The sequence below is a fragment of the Chrysoperla carnea genome, chromosome 2 (assembly GCF_905475395.1).
Source record: "Chrysoperla carnea chromosome 2, inChrCarn1.1, whole genome shotgun sequence".
NCBI lineage: Eukaryota > Metazoa > Arthropoda > Insecta > Neuroptera > Chrysopidae > Chrysoperla > Chrysoperla carnea.
In genome coordinates, this window is record NC_058338.1 from 55,402,448 (window position 1) to 55,423,189 (window position 20,742).

A 20,742-nucleotide genomic window follows, 5' to 3' on the forward strand; every position below is an offset into this window, starting at 1 on the left:
CAAGCTTGCGGCATAATTGAAAATTTTCCAGGATCCTTGAAAGACACACGGCTGTGCAAATTATTTTTTCATAAAAGAAGAAAGCTGTTTTAACGCGACCTTCTCAACATAATATCACATTTTCAGACATTTTAAAATGAATATCAAATACTACAACTGGTCCCAAACCTAAATCATGTTTCTCTCATGGTAACAAACCCATCTAAATAGTTAAAGCAAAATATTTAGTGTTTGTTAATACTAGAGGACCGATATTTAAGTTTTAGTTTATAGGTAATACGTAATAATATTTTGATGAAATTCTAAATTATTGTGTAGTGTTTGTTTTCAATTGTTGATTTTCAATGGCATAACAATGATTGCTGAACAGAAACCATTGCTAAATAATAATGATAATACGAACAAATTATCATTATTTTTTGCCACATTATGTATTATTGATGTTTTTGGGGTTTATCCAATAATTACATTACCTGGAGCTGTTATAAAATGTGGTAAGTGATGATAATAAAATAAATTTACATAAATTTTAGTATTTTTTGCTTCTTTTTGTGCGCATTTTTGAGGATCGATAAAGATAAGTTTGGTAATAAAAATTTGGAAGTTTTAAGCGTGGCTCTGAAGTTTTAAGTTCTATAGAAATCTAAAGATTTAAGTGTCCAATTTATACTAAACGAGTTTTTCGATTTTCATATTTTTCGACGATTTTTTTTTTGTCTACCGTATATGTTAAACGAAAGTTATTAATAATAGGACACGAGGGGAATATTGCAGGAAGTTTGCAACTTTCGACAGTTGTGGAGTTGCCCATTTTTTCCACGAATCCTGCTCTATCAATAACTTTCTTTTAACATAAACGGCAGACAAAAAGAAATCGTCAAAAAACACAAATGACAAATTCCGGAATCTTCCGAAGGTATTCAGTATAAAGACCTACTATATATTGCTAGTTTGGAATTTTATGCATAACAAGCATTTACAATGTTTATAACTTTTGGACACTGGGGCTTCCTCAGCAAAATTTTTTGGCTAAAAGTCAAAATATGTTTGAAAATTTGTTACCCATTTTACAGGAAATTTCGCATGTAAAATATTGATCGGAAATATATTTTGTGAAACGAATTTTTATAGATATACAGTCAAATTTGAGTAAGAGAAAACTGGGTAAGTGAGAATATTTGTCAGGTCCCGCACTTTGACCTCAAAAACTTCTATAAGTGAAAAACAAAAACCTGTAAAAGTGACAGTCTTTTTTCTTACCCTGACCTCTATAACTGAGAGTCTCTCTTGCCTGTACTTTCTATAAGCGACAATTCAACATAGTTTTAAACATGATAAATTGTGCTTTATCATGTTTAAAACTAAATATTTTGAACATTGTTAAGAGACCTTTCTAAGTGAGACAAACCTCTCCTGTACCTGTATAAGCTAAAAATAAATTAGTGAAAAACCTCTATAAGCAAAAAAAAATTCGCGGTCCCTTCAACTCTCTCTTAACTAGGTTTGATTATAGATACATGAAGGAAGTCCCAGTTACGAAAATTTTTTTTGTAAATTATAAACATTATAAGTGTTCGGGATAATAATCTGGATAAATAATTGAAAAATCAAATTTTTTTAAGGATTTTAAAATAGTAATGGTAGAGGGGAGGGACGTAGCAAAAGTTTTTATTTAAGATAAGTAAATTAATAATTACATTCTAAAATTTGCATAAAACTTTTGTTAATTTGAAGGTTGGCTTGGTGTTCCACTAGTCTATGGCATGTTAGGATTTCAGGTATACACAGCAAGTTTATTGGGTAAAGCATGGATAATTGCTGAACAAATTGCACCCGAACAAATGGAACAACAAAATCGATATCCATATGCGGCATTAGCATCACTAACGTTAGGCAATTCATGGAAGCGTATCATTGCATTTTTATTAGATTTTACTGTATTTGCTGCTGGTATTCCAAACCTTATTATTGGTAATCAAAATTTATAGTGGCTCAAAAAAATTGTACCTTGAGGTTAGAATAATAAATTTTTTTGGACCACCTTCCATGAATATATTTTTTAATATTGTTGTAACTTTGAAACTATATGTTTTATTTTCCATTAAGCTGCACAAAATTTGGAAGAATTGGGTGTGAAAACGTACTCCTTTAATGTTTCATATTGTTATTGGATTTTAATATTTGGTATAGCACAAATCCCAATTATGTGGCTAGGCAGCCCCAAAGATCTCCGGTAAGTGGTTTTACAAAATTTGGATCAATTCGAAAAATATAAACCATATAATAAAAATGAATATTTTATTTATTTAAGGATGTACGAGCGCCAGGGAAATTTTTATTAAATAGCTTGACTTTTTATTATATGAAGTTGGTCAAGTCTACAATTCTGAAAATTTTAGGGGGGGCGATTATTTAAAAATAAATGACTTAACAAAAGTAGGCATATTTAACATTGGTCTTATATGGGATATAATTATTAGCTGAGGGGTATAAAAAATACGTTACACACACAGCGCTGGCCCTAACCCTTAATCAAAGTAGAGCGTGATTGTCTTTCGGCGCCCTTTAATAATAATAATTAAATAATAAATTATATTTCATTTCATGTTAAATAATAATTACCAACTTTTTCATAAATCAACTTCGATTTCAATAACCAAAACTTGTTGCCTCTAACTACTTGGTACCTAGAGCGACCGCTCCTCAAGCTCTACCCTAGGACCGCCACTTTACTCACGATAAAAGGCAAATATGAACCAAAAGTAGTGAGATTCAAGAAAAAATTATTCATGTCGGATTAAAATTGACTGAAAATTATCTGAAAAGCCGATTTTTGGAAATTTGATTTTGCTTTTTCATACGCAAATTCTACCCAACTTTGACAAATCAAGTTTGTATAATCCTAATCAATTTGGATCCTATTTTTTAAATTTTGATTCAAAATGTTCTTCGAATCGTTCTGATCAAAAGCACACAAGGCTACAAAAATTGTTTAACGTTTAGTTTTCGAGCCATAGGAAATGAAAGCTACACATATTATAGTTACATTATATGACTACCGTCTTAATTATAATACATCGTATAACACATCAATTAACGAAATGATACAACATAATACAATTATACACAAACAAATTACAAAGTGTGTATGACTATGTATACTAAATTGGGGTAGTGTTACACACACATACCACACACGGTAGTTATATACTATAACTATAATATATGTGTGGCTTTGATCGCCCGTAGCTCAAAAACTATTCGTTAAAAATTTTTATGGTCATGATATTTTTTGATCAGAACAAATTCAATAATATTTTGGGGGGTGGTTTGAAAAAGTTTCACAGAAAGCCATTTTCTTATCTCGTGCGGAGTCCTTTAAAAAATGCATTAGTATGGTTTCGATATTTGGTATCGTATAGGTTAAAATTAGCGAATTACTGACATAGAAAATTTAATTTCAAAGATTGTTTAAGTGTATTCAGGTTGTTTGAACAATTAATAACATTTATTGATATTCAGTTTTCTTTTTGTTACAGGCTAATATCGGGAATATCAGTGTTAATGGTGATATTTTCGTCAATATTTATAAATTTGTGTATCATATATGATTATAGAGATCCAAAAATTGATATTACCAAACTACCTACAATTCGTTTTGATGACGATATGTTAATTATACATAATTTATTAAGAACTTATGGAATCATTGCATTTCAATTTGACGTACATCCACTATTATTAACAATTCAAGTCGATATGGAGAAGAGATCAAAAATTATTCATGCTATTATTTATGCATTTATATGTAAGAAATTTAACCATGAATTGTGTCCATTCATTTATTCATTTTTATTATTATTAGCTACTTTCGGACTTCAAAGTTATTTCGTTCACGATAGGAAAACTCAAAATAACAAAGTTGACTAAAATTTACACACTTCTACAATTATTTGTGTTCCTGAAGATCACAGGGCATGATTACTCCGAAAACACAGCCTTGAAGGATTAAAAATTAAAAATAAAAGCGAATTGTGGTGAAAGTATTGTAAAACTAAATTGTTTTTTTTTTCTTCCCATCGCTTCCACCATATTTTGATAAAAGTATAGGATTTTCCATTAAATGGAGTAATTTTAATGTACGCAATAAATAATTATCAAACTATTGTGGCCATTCAAGCGACCTAGTATTCCGCAAGTAAACGAGGATTTGCATTTTTGTTTTTAGTAAGAAATAAATAATAAATTTTTTATTATATCACGTTTTTAAAGGATTATATCCAGTTGCGAGCGCAAGCAAGTTTTTGTTTGGAAGACCATTTATATTACCTAACTATAAAAAACGTATACATATAGAACATCCCGTTGTCCGATTTCAAAAATTTGATATGATACTGCTCCTGGAAGCGATCTCCTGTAGGTCCTCCAAAAAAATTTGTCTGGCGGTGAGCACCATATTTATGATTTGGATTATCCAAAATAAAAAATCCAATTTCTTTATAGTTGATAGATGAATACAGGTATTAATCGAAGGTATTGTCAAAATTATGATTTTTGACTAAATGGTTCTCTACAAAAAAATTTCTAACTTTAAAGTGGTCTAAAATATCGAACTAACTTTCATAAATTTTATTCCTTCGATTAATACCTAGGGAAAATGTTAAGAAGATTGTGTAAAAATTCGAAACTGGTCGGTCGAGTCGTTTCGGAAAAATCTTGTGATGCGTATATTTGTGAATATTTATCGGAATAACTTGAAATTTTCAGAGAATACCTATACTTAAATATATATACATTCCAGAAATGGGCAAAAAATCGATTCTTTGAAAATTCAAACTGGATATAACCCAATTAAAACAAACAAAAAAGTACAAAATAATTAAATAATTTTGATTGTAATTTAATGTGAAAAAGGATGGAGTACACTTCGTACATTTTTATAGTCAGTCTACATACCAGATATCATACTTAATATATCATAAAATTAAGTACAAACTTTTAATTTAACTCGTTCTTGATTTTCAGTTAGTACTTGCTTGTTTACGACTACAGCTATACTAGCATATTGGCACTATGGAAAATTTGTTGATTATAATATTTTACAAACTTTACCGTTGAATATTTGGTTATACTTTGTGGTAATTATGGTAACAATGCAACTGTGTTTCACATCGGTTATATATAATACGGCTTTGTTTCAAGATATCGAAGACCATTATCACATACCAAGAGGTAAGCCATATTTTATTATTTATAAAAACCCACGATTATAAAAATATAATTATTTTCTATAAAATTAAACTTTTTGAAAATATCAAACAAATTTTTATGACACATATATTTTTAAGGTATGGCGTGAAAAAAGCAGACAAATTTTGAAGGTTTGACGTGAATATTAACCCTCGCTTATTTTTTATGGTAGTAACTTGGCAAATAAAGGTTTTCGACATCCTAAAATTGTTGCATGAACTAATTATTAGATTCAATTTTCATTCTGTAAATGAAAACTTTTATTGAACTCGGCGTGTTATGAACTCGGCAAATTACATCTTATGTCTTATTTCTAACGTGGTCCAAGGTCCTGGAATAATCGGTGCATACAATAGTTTTCAGATAGCCTCATAAAAGGCTAAATTGGTTAACGCACCAGCCACTGATAATCGGGTCTTAGAGAAATAAGGCATTCAGCAAAATACTTTCTCTAAAGTGCCATCCCTGTTCATGTGGGGATGAATGTTGACATCATAATGAAGCACTTCATGATGCGGTAAAAAATCTTTAAGGAAAACGTATGTTTGCATTTTATGAGCCGCGGAGATCGCAGAACTGTCAATTTTTCAACTTTAATATTTCTAATAAAAAGTCGTCTTAACTTTTTGTAAAGATAAACGAACGTTTCTTTCCTAGTCCAATGTATGACTTTTTGATTTCTTACATAAATAAAATATTAAAAATATTTGTTCTCTCGAATGAAACTACACCACTCGCGTCTGAGTACCTACTCCTTTCTACTTGGGGGCAAATTCTTCAAATATGGATTAGGTATTCTGATTCACTCTCGATGGCTATAATGATTGAACATTGAACTCATTTTACCAGTCTTTTTCTTACGTATACATTAAAATTGCCCGCCTTTGTTTTAATTAAAACACAATCAACCCTGCGTTCTTATCATGCGATCTTGTAATTTTATGACCAGTGAGGCTTAAGGATGTACGAGTACCAAGGCAATTTTAAATAAAAAGCTTAATTTTTTTTATATGAAGTTAGACTAAGTCTAAATCAATTATGAAAATGTTAGGGAGAGGGGGGTTGCTCTATTATTAGGGTGAGGGGAGGTTGTTAGGGGGGTTGACAAAATTAATCATCAAAGTTGAAAATAAGGTACAAATAATTTCAACCCTAAACCTAAAAATGCATTGGTGCTCGTACCTACTACCTTAAGTAGTTTCAAAAATTATAAAACAATGATAATTTAACAATATTCTTTATCCAATAATAGACGATATCCTAATTTTGCGTAATGATGATATTAAATTACAAAATTAAAATTTTCAGAATTTACGTACAAACGTTGTTTCGCACGTACAACATTAATGCTATTATCCATTGTATTAGCTGAATCTGTACCACGTTTTGATATTGTTATGGGTCTAATTGGTGGAACATTCACTGGACCATTGATGTTTATACTACCAGCGTATTTTTTCATAAATTTACGTGCAATTCAGCATCAAAATCCTCAATTTAATAATTCATCAAATCGTAGAAATAATCATTACGATTCAATTAAAATATTTAAATTTAATTTTTATAAAAAGAATGATTTATTAATAATGGATAATAATGGGAGTACACATGGCAATAATTTTGTAGCACAACAATTAGCATCGATAGAATCGAAATGTAATTATTTTGTTCAATATTTACTGCCCCGATTTGTGATTTTATTTGGAATTATATTAACTGTAACGACAACAATTAATACAGTTCATGAAATTTATAATTATGTACATTATCAATCACCATGTATATCACATATATTTGATTAAAAGATTATTTCCACAACACAAAAACTAATTGTTATTATTTTTATTTTTTTGATACTAATTTGAAAGTTACATAGGTACAGTTTTATAAAACTTTTCAAAAATGAAACGAAAACGCCCGTACCTACTTCTGTACAACAGTTAACTTCTTTAATTGTAGAAAATAGAATGCGTAAAGGCAGAATTTGAAAATTAAATTAAAATTTTCAACAAATGTATGTGTAAATTTATATATTTTTTTTATGCTAGGCAAAAGGCACTTTATATGTGTTGTAGCTATTGCTCAAGTTTTAATAATTTTTATACCATGCATATATGTAATATTATACAAGGTATACTAAGTTTAGCCCCAAGTTTGTAACGCTTAAAAATATTGATGCTACGCACAAAATTTTGGTATACGTGATCATAGAATCACCTTATTAGTCCATTTAAGTCGAATATAACGATACCTTCACTTTCGAAATCCATCGAGTCCTTTGCAAACAAATATACATACATACATACAAGAAATTCGTGAAAAACATACCCAATTACGTATAATGGATGTCAAAAGTAACGGGGCGGTCCAAGTACTTTGAAAAAAAACATTTATAAGTTTCAAACAATGAGTTAAGAGCCAATATCTATTTTGTGAGCATATACGTTTGACCTTGAAATAACCATGGAAGACCCTATGAAAATCAACTTGAAGATTTCAAATGCAGCCTCCATATTTACTGTCGTGCAAAAAAGCATTATTTTATACGAAACATTCTTTTGTAAGCCAAAAATTAATGGAAGAAATCGACTGCAAAATTTGATTTATAAAGTAATGGAACAGATAGATATCCTGGTAGGTGAACCCTTATTTTTATAAAGAGGTAAGGATATTTTTATGTAATATTCGCGGCGGAGTCCGAAAATGATGGTCCTGTCCTAAGATACCATCGCTTTTTGCCCCGCCAATGTTTAAAAAAGTTTTTATGGTTTTTTAATTTGGTTGATTCGACGAAACTCCTCCCTTCCATTCATGTGTATATTTTATATTCCATTTATCACAAACTGTCTTCACCAGAATTAAATCCTGGATCCACGTCTGCGATTAAATGAAATAAATAAATGTTGTGTTCGAATAAACCTTAAATATATTTATATTCATATATTTTTATTTATATTAAAATAATTTAACAAGTACTCTCATTATCGTCATAATAAAAGTTATAATTTGACGGTGGCGGAGGTATTGGTGGGGGAGTCATCGGTAAAGGAATGTTTTCCGTATCCAATAGTCTCAGCATTAACTCCAATTCAAGTAATTTTGATTTATCTTTTTGATAAAAATTACTACCCATTTCTTTACCTACAAAAAGAAAAATTTTTAGAAAGCTTAAAAATTTGAAACTTTCATAAATTACCAATTAATGCACTAAGACCATCAATCCATGTATTATATACTGATTCGTTTATGGCTTCAAAATCGTATGAATTGTCTTCGGTAAGAATGGAAAAAGCAAAATCTGGTTTTTTAACTCTGTAAAACAAAATAATTTTAATTTTCCAAGAAAAAAGACTTATATAAAGCCATTTTTAAAAGTATATATTAAGCCATTTTTAAAACGTAGGTATACCTACAATCGTAATCAAATGCAAATTTCATCTTTGAAAACACTCAAAAAATTATGGTGGGAGCGCAAATAAACGTTTAAACATAATAAGTATTCACATATTGGAAAATTTCATTGCGTTTCCACCATTTATCTACATCATCAATTCTCGATTATCACAGATTTCAATCTTTAAAGTATAGAAGACGTGAGATAACAAAGTTTTTTTTAAAAAAGTAAGATAATTTTATGATAAATGTTTTCAATTGCTTGTATCTCAATACGCCCCAGCTAACTACACTGCCGGACATATTTAGAGAAACGCCTTAAAGAAACAGCATTTTTCTATAATAGAAAATCTGTCTGGAAAAAACCTGAAGGGAATTTACCGTGTAGGCTTGAAATTATAAAATTAGAAACGTTATAAAAGAAAAAACAACATTTTTCGGTAATACGCCGTACATATTTGATGTGCTGATGTGTACTGTACTCATCTGTACCGCGCAAAACTGACGACATGGTGCTTCAACTTTCCTTTACATATATAGGAGCATCTTTTACTACATAATTTCTGGTGGGTCATTTTACCCGAAAAATTTCAGCATGGGCTTGTAGTCTAAAACTCTTGAAAATGCTACCAAATTTTCATCAATTAATATCTACACATTTAGCTACTAATTCAATAAAATCACTGAACATATGTCAATTAAATTTAGAAATGAAAAAGTTTGCAATCTCGAGATGGACCATAAGACTAGTTTTTACAGCAGAAAATTTTCTCAGTATGAGAAGAATTTATTCAATTCTACTTACCTATGGTCCTTAACGTGTACACAAGCATTTCCTGTAACTAAATATTTGATGTCTGATATATGAATTGTTGTCACTTCCAACGAACATATTTCATATTGTGGATTCCATTCACTATAAACTAATTGTTGCTGATTCTGTAATAATCTAAAATATATCCACTGTGGTTTTGATTTCTAAAATATATTTAACAGAAAAATTAACTGAAAATATTAACAAAAAAAAATGTAATTGAACATTTTTCGAACCTTTTCGCGTTCAAACAAATGAAATTTATTCCCTTTCATTAGATGTTTATATCGATTTTCTTTAATTAACCCGGTTATTTGTGGTTCTATTGCTTCGGACAACTCAATTATATTTGGATTATTTTCTAACATACGTTTCCATTTAACTCTTTGTTCGTTCTAAAATTTTATTTATAAATAATATCATTTTTATAATATTTTTTCTCACGGGGATCAAAAAACATACCTTCCAAAGGATACTTATAAAAGAATACGGAAAACATTTTAATGCCGCCATAAAATCATTATATGTTTTCGGTTTAGTGTTAAAAACAAGTTTAGTTTGCGTATGTAAAACTGCTAATACCTATCGGAATAAAACATGATTTAAAAATATTTGCAAGGTGTTGTCCTCAGAATAACTATTCTTCATTCGTAATTTGAAGAAAGAATCCCGCACATTTTAAATTGAAAATGGTCCCAGGTTAAATTTGTCTCGATGTGCTGAACAAATGTTCTCACAAGCACACTATCACAAACTAAAAAAACGGATCCTAATGGTTAGTTACAATCTCTACGTCGTTATGAGCGACACCAAAGGCTCATTTTCCTTACGTTTTTTGCTGAACTTGTAAGAAAGCATTTTGAGGCTCGGTCCGAGAGAACATTTGTTCAGCACACCGAGACGAACAAAATATAAAAAAATTAGCGAATTTAACCGAGTTCCATTTTCCATTTAAAATGTGCGCGGTAATTTAATATAGAAACAGAAAATGAATGTTCGATATAAATTTTGAAACAAGCACTTCCCAAATAGGAAATGCGAAGCTTGCAAATAGGATTGAAATTGAGATAACATTGGGAAATCCATGTCTTGTTATTTCAGTCCTTGCCCAAGCATCAACTATATTTATTAACCTAAGCCTTGGTTTGCCAGTTTTTTCCCAAGATTCGACCAAGGATATAATAAATCAAGTCTTCGTTTGCCGGTCCTTGTCCAAGGGCAATAAGTCAAATTTTTTTTGTTACTATAGTTCTTCCAAATCATCGCTAAGACTTAAAATCAATTTTGGATTCACACAAGCTGATTAATACTGGTACTTCAACTGTGGCTATTAGATTATCAAAGTGGTCGGCCTAGGTAAGAGCTAAACATGCCCATAAAAACGCAGGCAGTGATTGAAATTAGAACTTTTTTTACTCACACCCAGGTTTGGGTGAAGGGCAAATACCCAAGCATGCATGAAGACCAGATACTCAGGCTTTGGGTCAAAATCTAACTTTCGAGCTTAGCGCGATGTTATCATTCGATGTTAATTCAAGGCTGAGTTTGTCTTGGTTATGATGTTATCATTCGTTTTCTTAGCTTGGTCCAGGGCTCAATAATCTCCTCCTAGGTTTCAACCAATAGTAGGCTGCTTGTTATTTCCTATGTGGGTAGTTTATAACTCATATGTTTATTTATTGCACATTGAAAAAAGGCTAGCAAAAAGTAAGGAATAAATAAATCTGCATAAATAAATTTCATATATAACTTTTAACTGATCATCCCCTGTTTTAGCACTCATTTCAATCCGTGTTTTAACATACAACCACATTAATCTACAAAATATTTCAGACAAAAATGGTTGCTCCAAAGAACTGAACACTAATGGACAATACAGAGTACTATTTTTTAATGGGTCTTGACCTATTCGTAATTGTTCGCACATAATTTGACAAATCCTGAAAATATAAATAAATTATTAAATTAAGACTTACGGTTTATCGTTTATTTACAGTTCTATTTAAAAATTAAAAATTATTTACCGCTCGCTTGTTGTAAAGAATCCTGGTTCGTACTCATTTTGTTCAAGGTATGCAATGTGATAGCTTTGTGGATATTTTTGTTTGAAATAAACTGTTAAAAATTACAATTTTTATAATTATATGCAATTCAAAACATTTAAAGCTGTTATGTACAAATTTTTGATTTGAGTGAAACATTCTTTGATTGGCGTGAAACCTTATAGTTTTTTTAAGAATACTCTTAGATATTTAATGATGAAAAAAAAATTTAAAAAGGAAAGCGGTTTTCCAGATAATAATATAATTAAAATTACAATTGAATTTCAAGCACTGCGATTATATTCTTTACTCTATCGATTTGAAATTTGGATATGTTATGGGCAATCAAATTCTACCTGCTCTGGGTGTTTTTAACTTTCGAAAATCCTGTTAATTTTTAAAATTTTCATTGTTCACACCCAGGTACAGTGAAATAAGAAAAAGGGCGGGTAGAATATGAATACCTATAACATATTCAAATTTCAAATCGATGGAGTAACTAGAGTATAATCACAGTGCTTGAAATTTAGTTGTACAATCAATTATAACTTTAATAATTCTTATCTAGAAAATCGACTATCTTTATAACTTGTTTTTCCACCAATGAATATTTAAGAGAATTCTTTAAAAAATTGTAAAGTTTCACTCTATATAATCAAAAATTTGTTCATAACAGCTTTAACGAAATTGGCATACCTAAACACTCCAATGTTAATTCTGTAATTTCATTTTCGTTCGTAACAGTTTTTCGTAATATGTACGATGATTCTATTAAAGAAATTAAAAATATTTAAATTTGTACATTTCATTGGGACAACTGATGCAGGTGAACATAGAGTTTGACAACCAAGGAATGAGGTCGAGAAATAAACGAATAAAAAATGACTTGCTTAACATCTTCGCCAAAAGCTTTAATGAATACCTATTAAAATAAGTTTTTCCTCCTTATTCATTGGCTACAAAAAGTGACTTCTCTAGATACAAAAAAATAACGGCCTTCTCACTAATGATTTTGGGTGACTCTCGACATTTCGTAAATTTATCTCGCCACAGAATCAGAATTCATAGAGGTGATCTATTTAGAAATTCTCCCTTTTTACAACTCATACTGTTGGCTGCTTATTTTGTTTTGTGGCTTTCCTAAAGATCGAAATTTGATTTTCACATTTCGCCAACACAAATTTTTCCAACCTCTATTTTGAAAGTGGGCATTCAAGAGTCTTTTCTAGAGATTTAAGAACTATGAATTTTTAATTAGTAATTTTCGGTTTTTAAATTTTCGATCTACTAAAACTTCTAAAAACCAAACCAGATATTGAATAACAATATGACTAGACTGAAGAAATAGCAGATTTTCTGACAATGATGTAGAAAATTCACGCTTTTTTTAAATTAAATAGTGCGGATGCCAAAAGCTCACACTATGTTCTTAAGAGTTTAAGTGTTTCACGCAAAGCATGCGAAAAAATTTACTCGTGCTCGTTTGAGACTAACTATACACTGCAGAAGTTTTGAGAAAAAATTGTAATAATGTTTATTACCTTCCAAAAAATCGTTATAAGTATCTTTATTAGCATGTGAGACCCATTTTAACGAGGCATCTATGTCGTGATAGTAAGATGTATAATCATCGTCAAATAACAATGCTAAGCTATCGGATATATCTTCACCTAAAAAAAATCTTAAGAATCAAAATATTAATTCTTTAAACAGACTTTTTAAAATACATTTAAACTTGAACTCACTTGGACGTATTAGCACCCTCATTGTAATCTTGTTTCGGTTTCTCTGCTGTTTTTAAACTTTCATAAAATGATATTGTACGACTATACAAATTTTGATTCATATAATGAGACATATCTTCTTGTAAAAATTTTAAATCAAAATTGTCATCAGATAAATTAATTTTATGAGTTGTTTTTTCCAAGTTTAAACTACAATTTCATAAAATTGAGAAATTGAGAAAAAGAGTTAATATTACTAAAAATAATTTGTGAAATATAAAACTGAACAGAAATTAATTCCTGTGCAGTTATTTAGTTGCTATTGGGTGTCAGACCGCAGATAGAAGAAGATAAGGAAACATGAGCCCGGTAAGAAAAGTTCTGCTAAAACTAGGAGGGCTCTGAAAGCATGGAATTCAATTTTCATTTTCTTAACTTTGAATCTATTGCTACTTAAAATTGTTTTTATGTATTGGCAAGCTCGGCCATTCTTATTTAAAAGAGCTGTAAAGGACATTTTGCAGATTGAAAATCCCTAATATCTTTGTAATCAAGTGAACTTGCTTCGCCGAGGCTGGAATGGCAGGATTAATCACTTGATAAGCATTTGACGGATTTTAAATTATATGTTGTTTGTTATTATACTAAAATAATAATGCACATTAAACTTCCAGTTCCAGTTAATGAGAAGCAGTCCGCTGAAAGACAGGCAGACAGGTGGATGAACAGCGGGGTCTTATTAAAAGGGTTCCGTAGGTTACCCTTCGGGTACGAAACCCCATAATAAATAAACAATGAATGGAAGAAAAATGAATAAATAAATGATTGAAAAGAAAATAAATAATTAATTAATATGGATTAAAAAAAAAGGTTTGGTCAATTTTGCTATGTATTTGTATCGGGAGAACATATTAAAAAAATTTCTATAGTTATTAATAATAAATAATAAAAATAAATAATGTAAGTAAATATAATAACAATTCAAAAAAATCAATTTTAGTGTATTTGTATCGGGAGAACATAACAAACAAATTTTTAGTAATTTATAATATAAATAATCGAGAATACCTTAAAATGTATGTCTGATACATATGTAATTCTTTTTCCATTTCAGGACTTAATTTCGTTTCTGAATTTAATATTGTCTCAGATATGGTTTTGCGGCTTATTTTTATATTCATTATTCGTATAATTGATTGTCTTTCATCCCTATCGCACAATTTAACAATTACATTTATACAAGATAATGTTGTACATTGTAATTTTGGCAATTCACTATACCACAAAATCGGTATCAAATCATTTGCAATAGAAATCTGTATAAAAACCAAACTCATTAATAATACGTCTACATGCAATTTCGTTATGATTCTGATTTAAAATGCCTACAATTATAGATTGTTTTATACCAGTGGAACTAATACTAAAATAATTTTACGAAGTAAATTAACTACTCGAAGAGATGTTTCAGATAGTTTTTGAGTTGTGTTAGAGTTATCATTTCATTTGTAAAACGAAAGTGGATACGTTGAGTCAAAAACGAACTGAAAATAACTGTTTAGGAACGAATAATTGTTAACGAAGGGAATGTTTTGACCACTTTAATTTTAAATAATAATTTTAATATTTTAGAACGCAGAGCTTTTATAAAGAATAAATTTTGTTCGTAAATCTTATAATAAAAAAGTTTTCCATATGTAGCCAACTTAGCTAGACACCCGGTATATCAAAGTATACTAGTTTTAGTTCCAAGTTTGTAACGCTTAGAAATATTGATGACACGATCCAAATTTTGGTATAGGTGTTTATAAAATCATCTATAATTAGTCCATTCCGTAAAAAATTAGTTTGAGTTCGTCAAATATGCAACTTAGGTCAAATATGCGTCTTGAGTCCTTAGTACCCAACTTGTTAACCATCAGAGATAGAACAAATGTTTAAATATAAAAAATGTTCCTTATAAAAAAATTGTTTGTTTGAAACATTTTTCGCAAACATAATTGTTTACCCGTGAGGGCGAAAATCAGGACAAAACTTTGGTGTCCATTTTCTCCTAAGCTATAACAGATAGGGATTAAACTGTTTTTCTTTGTTTCCTGTCCAAATTAAGAAAAAATTTATTAATCAAACGAGCCACACTATATGTTAACAAAAATCGATCTACAAGTGAAATTTACAAAATTTAAAAAAACCCCGACAAATCGATCAATCGAATCGATTTTCTTGAAACATAGCTAAGAATAAAACTCTCCGTTAAATTACTTTTTAAACAAAAGATAAATCAAAATAATTTCCCCCGTTAAAGTACTACGATGCCACAGACAAACAGACACATACATATATCGGACAAACTTATAAAATCTTTCTTTTGCATAGGGGGTAAAAATGAGATATTCTGACCGGCTTACCTTAGAAATAATTAAATCAAAATGCCTTGTAAATAACAATTCACGTAAAAGAAGTATGGCGGAATAAATAAATATAGGTTTTTTAAAATTTCTCAATTTATCAATAACAATTTTAACAATTTCATATGGAACATTTGTTATGTATTTACGTCGCAACAGTTTAAATATTATATTAAATGTTACCATAATTTCATTATCTTTTAAATTATCGTCAGCAATTACTTTATTGCAAATATCTGTATCCCAACCTACTTCATCTGAAAAATAATTAAGCTGTTTTAAAAATTTATTCACATAAATTTGCATTTTTCATTTTATTTAGGCATTTTGAGTTGAAAACATTATTATATAAGACCAATTAATACATAATCAAGTCCATTTAAGCAGCAGATGCTGCAGTCCAGATGCAAATGCAAAAACCGAACCCATGACCTCATGCATATTCACAAATACTTTACCTACTCTTAATATAAGATAAATAATATAAGATTTTAGTAGCATTGATATTTATTTGAGGGAAATGAAACCATGGCCTTGTGAATATCAATAAAAAACTGAAACTTTAATCCACCATTTTTAATTATTAATTTAGAGCTCAACTTACGAATTATTTGTAATAAGTAATCATCATGTAATTGGTGATTTAAAAGATCATATCCACTTTCTCTTTGGTCCTTTGAAAAAATCTTTTTAAATATAAACTCTAAGTGAAGTTTGGGAGCTTCAACAAGCTTTAATTCGCAACCATCTTGAATTAATGTACTCTTATTCGTATCAGTAACATATCGTGTTGCAATTTTTTTATTGCGTGCATGTGTTAACCGCAATCCATATTCAATAGCAGTTCCATCCTAAAAGTTACAACTTTTAATTGTGTATAGTTTTTTTCACTTTCTTCACTATCAGACCCGCTTGCTCAAAGAGGAGAGGGATTGAAGTTTCTACCCATTTTATGGGTAAAGAAATGAGCTAATAATATACATTTTCTTGCACTTCCACGACAATGGGTCTGTTCGGCACGCGTTATTAATTTTTTTTAATTTAAAAGATAGAAACCTCTCCGTTTCCCACAAATTCGTTATTTTGATACAAATTTGATACTGACAAAATTAACAATTAATGTGTGGTATTATTGTCGATTAAATGCTACGAATAGTTCAAAATATATGAGATCCATTAGTTTTTTTTCTATTTTCATACTTTTTCAGCACGGCTGGTTATTAGCAACTTGGAAATTCGCTCACGCACGTACATTTAAAGACCACACTCTCTGATTAAACTGACTTTTTTCAATTACCTCGAACAGTTTGCTCCCGGTCCCGTGAAAATCGGAAGTGTACTTTTAAATTTCAATCTCAAAAGTCTTATTTCCTCAACTATTAATGTTAAATATTATTTAAAAAATTACTTACTAAATCATATTCTTTGATTAAGTCGTCAATAATTTTTTGAATTTCATGTCTAATATGAATTTTTTTCAAATGTTTTTCACCATGAATATCAACAGCAATTGATACCAATTCAATTGAATCGGGTCGCATCACTAAATTTTTATTGAACACTATACCTCAGTATATAAATATGAAATAAAATCAAAACAAAGCCAAAACCACAAAATAAATCTCTTGTCTTATAAAATAATTATTCGCTTAAATACATTATTTATTTGTTTATTATTCATTCATTAATAATTTTATACATATTCTGACTAAAATTATCTAATCTTGCTGATAACACCGCAAGTACATGTACTTATTCCTATTATTTTTGTGTTTAATTATTCTAGATATTTTAATGAACATTAATAAAAAGTATAAATATTTGTTAGAAATAAATAATTTATTATTAGTAGTGTACTTAAAAATTTACATTATGTACGCTAATTACTTTTAATAAATGTAATAGGTTCTAATTAGTCATAGGTAACATGAGTTACTTAATACACTTTGGTGTGAAAATTACTGCATGGGATAGAAAAAAATTATATTTTAAATGTATTGTTAATAAGTTATGGTGGATATGACGTTTTGATCACAAGTCAATAGCTTTCTGATTTTAAATGAAAAATATTTATATTTTTACCCCGACTACGGCGAAGGAGAGTTATGTGCTTGACCGGTATGCATGTATGTAGGTTCATCTGTCCCCTCATGGCTCCTTAACTACTTATCATAACTTGGCAAATGGGGAATCTTTGAAAAAGTCTAGCATTAAAAAGTGCTGTTATGACTAATTTTCAATTGTTTACAATTTTAATTCTATTATTTTTATCTTTTTTTTACATATAAATTTTGCGTTAATATTTTTAATTTTAACATTAACCCCCTTACCCCTGATGGTCCCTAAACTGACGATAACAATAAATAATTTTGAACTATAGAACTTGAATTATGCACAATAATGTAAGACTCAAAGTACCATGTAGAAAAAATCGAAAAATAATTTAAAAATAAAGTACAAAAACTAAAACACCAACTACTACAAAATCACGCTCTAAAAAGTGTGAAACAAGAGAATGATTGTGATAAGCAAAATCGTCATTACGTAGGGAGATCATTCGGTGGAAAACTTTTTAATCTTAGAAGTCCCCTGACCATAATGAAAATCATAACAATTTCAGATGAGAATATTTTCTTGTTTCATAATTTTTAGAGTGATTTTGTAGTAGTGGAGGCTTTAGTTTTTGAACTTTATTCTACACTAAAACAGGGTGAGTGCCAGGGCATAAAAAGTCAGTGGCAGATTTAACTGTATATACCTTCTTCTTCTTCTTATGTTAACTTATATACCTTCTTCAAATGATCGATCAAATCTTTTAATAATTAAAATAATAGAGGCGTACATTTTCTGGAATCCAACTCATTTGATAACTAGATAAATATTTTTCGATATATCTGCAGAATCTATTCGAAATAAAAGCATTTCGTGAAGGATTTTAGACGATGTCCTAAAAACTAACCATTCAATCGTTAAATGAATCTAATTATCGTAAATTTTGGGACAAAATTATCCTATATATCACGTTTCAACAAGTTCTGTAACAAAAATTTTTTTTTCTTGATTTTTGTTTAAGAAGGTACCCTTTTGAAAATTGCTAAACAGCGGGGAACATTTGACGGTTAACTGAATAACTTCTGGGTTATCAAATAAAATCATATACGAGGAGTAATATTCCGGAGCAGTTTTCTCAGAAATTTGTCGTTCATTTCAAAGTAAACCAGATTTTTGTGACTTGGATTAGCTTGAGTAATTAGGACTCGAAAAACATTTTAAGCCATCCTTTAAATGAGCGAAATTTTCTTTTTTTTTGAGCCATCAAATACTTCCATTTACGAAGAACTGCTCAAATAATAATCTAAAATAATTTTTAATATAAATTACACAATCTTTTTGGGAAAAAAACCCTCACGAAAAGAATTAAACATTTATTTCAGTATCCACTTCTATGTTAACAAAGGGAGATTAAATCTCAAAACGTAAAGATACAACTTAAGTTGTTATCTCGATTTCCAGAAGGAAAACAAAAACTTTCTATTAGAAATAATAATGATGAATTAAGGATTTACGAATACGGAAGCTAATGCGAGATAAAGTCTATTTTTTAAACACTGCACTGTTTATAAGTATAAACAAAAATATGAGGGGGCTGTCACCAAGGTCTTAATTAAAAATATTTTAAGTCAAAGTTCAAGTTTTTAACATGAATTATTGTGGGGAAAACCTGGGAAACCGCAGAATAGAGATAAATTTTAGCATTTACTAATATCAAATACAAAATATAGTTGCTGCAAAAAATACACATCACATTCTATGTTTGAAAAAGCTAAATTGAAAAATTATTTGTAGATTTTGATGGATTAACATTTTTATTCAATTTTTCGTTAGGGAAACAGGATAGGCATAGAATAGAATAGGCATTTTTACCTGGTATACTTACTTATCTCAGTTAATTTTCCCGTCTTCTCTGCCCATCACCTGTAGAAGTGTGTTTATTAGCTATCTCTATCTCTATGTTTATTTATGATTATACATAAAATATTTATTATTATTAATTGTTTTCATGATCCACCAAGATAAAATAAAAATTATGATTATCGAATTTTTCGGAAAAATAAGAATTAATCAAGAAAACAGTAACTATCAGAAAAAATTATGATGATGATGATTATTATTTTTCGAATAATTCCAAAAATTCAAAATATCGAATTTTGGTTCGATATTCGAAACAGCTTTTATTATTCGTTTCGAACTATATTCGCACATCTTAATAGTATTATAGGAGCTGACATGCATTTTTATATAAAAATTATAACCGTCTGATGGTTGGTAGGTTGATTGTTGGTGATATGACAAAATGTTTGTTTCTTCTACACTTGGTTGAAAATCCCGACGTTATTGAGATATTGGGCGTTGGGTTGTTGAACACAGCACCTGGCTGAGTGTTATCAAGAACCTATAACCACACAGTTATACAAATATTTGCATTTGAATCCTATTTTTGGGGTTAAAATCATTATTGAAAATGTAGCTGTTGTAAGTTGTAAAAATATAAAAACGTCCATTCTATCCGATCTAGATAAATTTTTTGTATAGTATGTAATCAAACCATATGAAGGACTCATTTAAAAAGTTTCGGATGAGAATAAAGAAGGAAAAGTGTTGTGGCTCACCGGTAGGCCACTTGTTCCAACAAAGTAAATTAATTACAAGTGGCACAACTTGGGTGTAAATATGTAAAACTATACAGTAGTGCTTTTCAACGACTTGTGGGGTTAAATTTATAAAAAATCAACAATGCATACATATTATATTTTTACATTACAATTTTTATTGAAATATAATTTCGTTAAGCACAATATAATTACGTCCGTAATTGGTTTTTTGTTTTAAATGAAAGTGTGTGTTATGAATTCTATAATAATTAACATATAAAGAAAACTTGAGTTGGATTAGAAACACTCCAATTTGTAGTCGTGGCAATTACAATAACAAAACAATTATTTAAAAAAAAAAATTAACACACAAAACAAATTCCTGGCGACTACAAAATATAATTTAAAAAAACTATGTACTTATTAATATTTAAATAATATAATTTCATTTCGAATATT

General features: G+C 29.4%; 3 protein-coding genes across 3 annotated transcripts; 1 reads left to right on the forward strand and 2 right to left on the reverse strand.

Annotated features, from left to right (window-relative positions):
- The first annotated feature begins 229 nt into the window (after positions 1–229).
- On the forward strand, positions 230–7,052 carry LOC123292790. The gene is made up of 6 exons (XM_044873504.1): positions 230–494; positions 1,735–1,971; positions 2,107–2,233; positions 3,540–3,808; positions 5,026–5,232; positions 6,559–7,052. The coding sequence occupies exons 1-6, from the start codon at positions 356–358 to the stop codon at positions 7,050–7,052; spliced, it is 1,473 nt and encodes a 490-aa protein (XP_044729439.1). The 5' UTR covers positions 230–355.
- A 1,163-nt stretch (positions 7,053–8,215) lies between these two features.
- On the reverse strand, positions 8,216–15,739 carry LOC123292791 (engulfment and cell motility protein 2-like). Its single transcript, XM_044873505.1, has 12 exons — positions 15,632–15,739; positions 14,292–14,539; positions 13,245–13,433; positions 13,041–13,180; positions 12,196–12,267; positions 11,482–11,572; positions 11,208–11,397; positions 9,920–10,039; positions 9,694–9,852; positions 9,449–9,621; positions 8,447–8,562; positions 8,216–8,391 (listed from the first exon to the last, which is right to left on the reverse strand). The coding sequence occupies exons 2-12, from the start codon at positions 14,402–14,404 to the stop codon at positions 8,216–8,218; spliced, it is 1,539 nt and encodes a 512-aa protein (XP_044729440.1). The 5' UTR covers positions 14,405–14,539; positions 15,632–15,739.
- Positions 15,369–17,195, reverse strand: LOC123292792. The gene is made up of 4 exons (XM_044873507.1): positions 17,044–17,195; positions 16,236–16,482; positions 15,854–15,888; positions 15,369–15,383 (listed from the first exon to the last, which is right to left on the reverse strand). The coding sequence occupies exons 1-4, from the start codon at positions 17,170–17,172 to the stop codon at positions 15,369–15,371; spliced, it is 426 nt and encodes a 141-aa protein (XP_044729442.1). The 5' UTR covers positions 17,173–17,195.
- Positions 17,196–20,742: the final 3,547 nt, after the last annotated feature.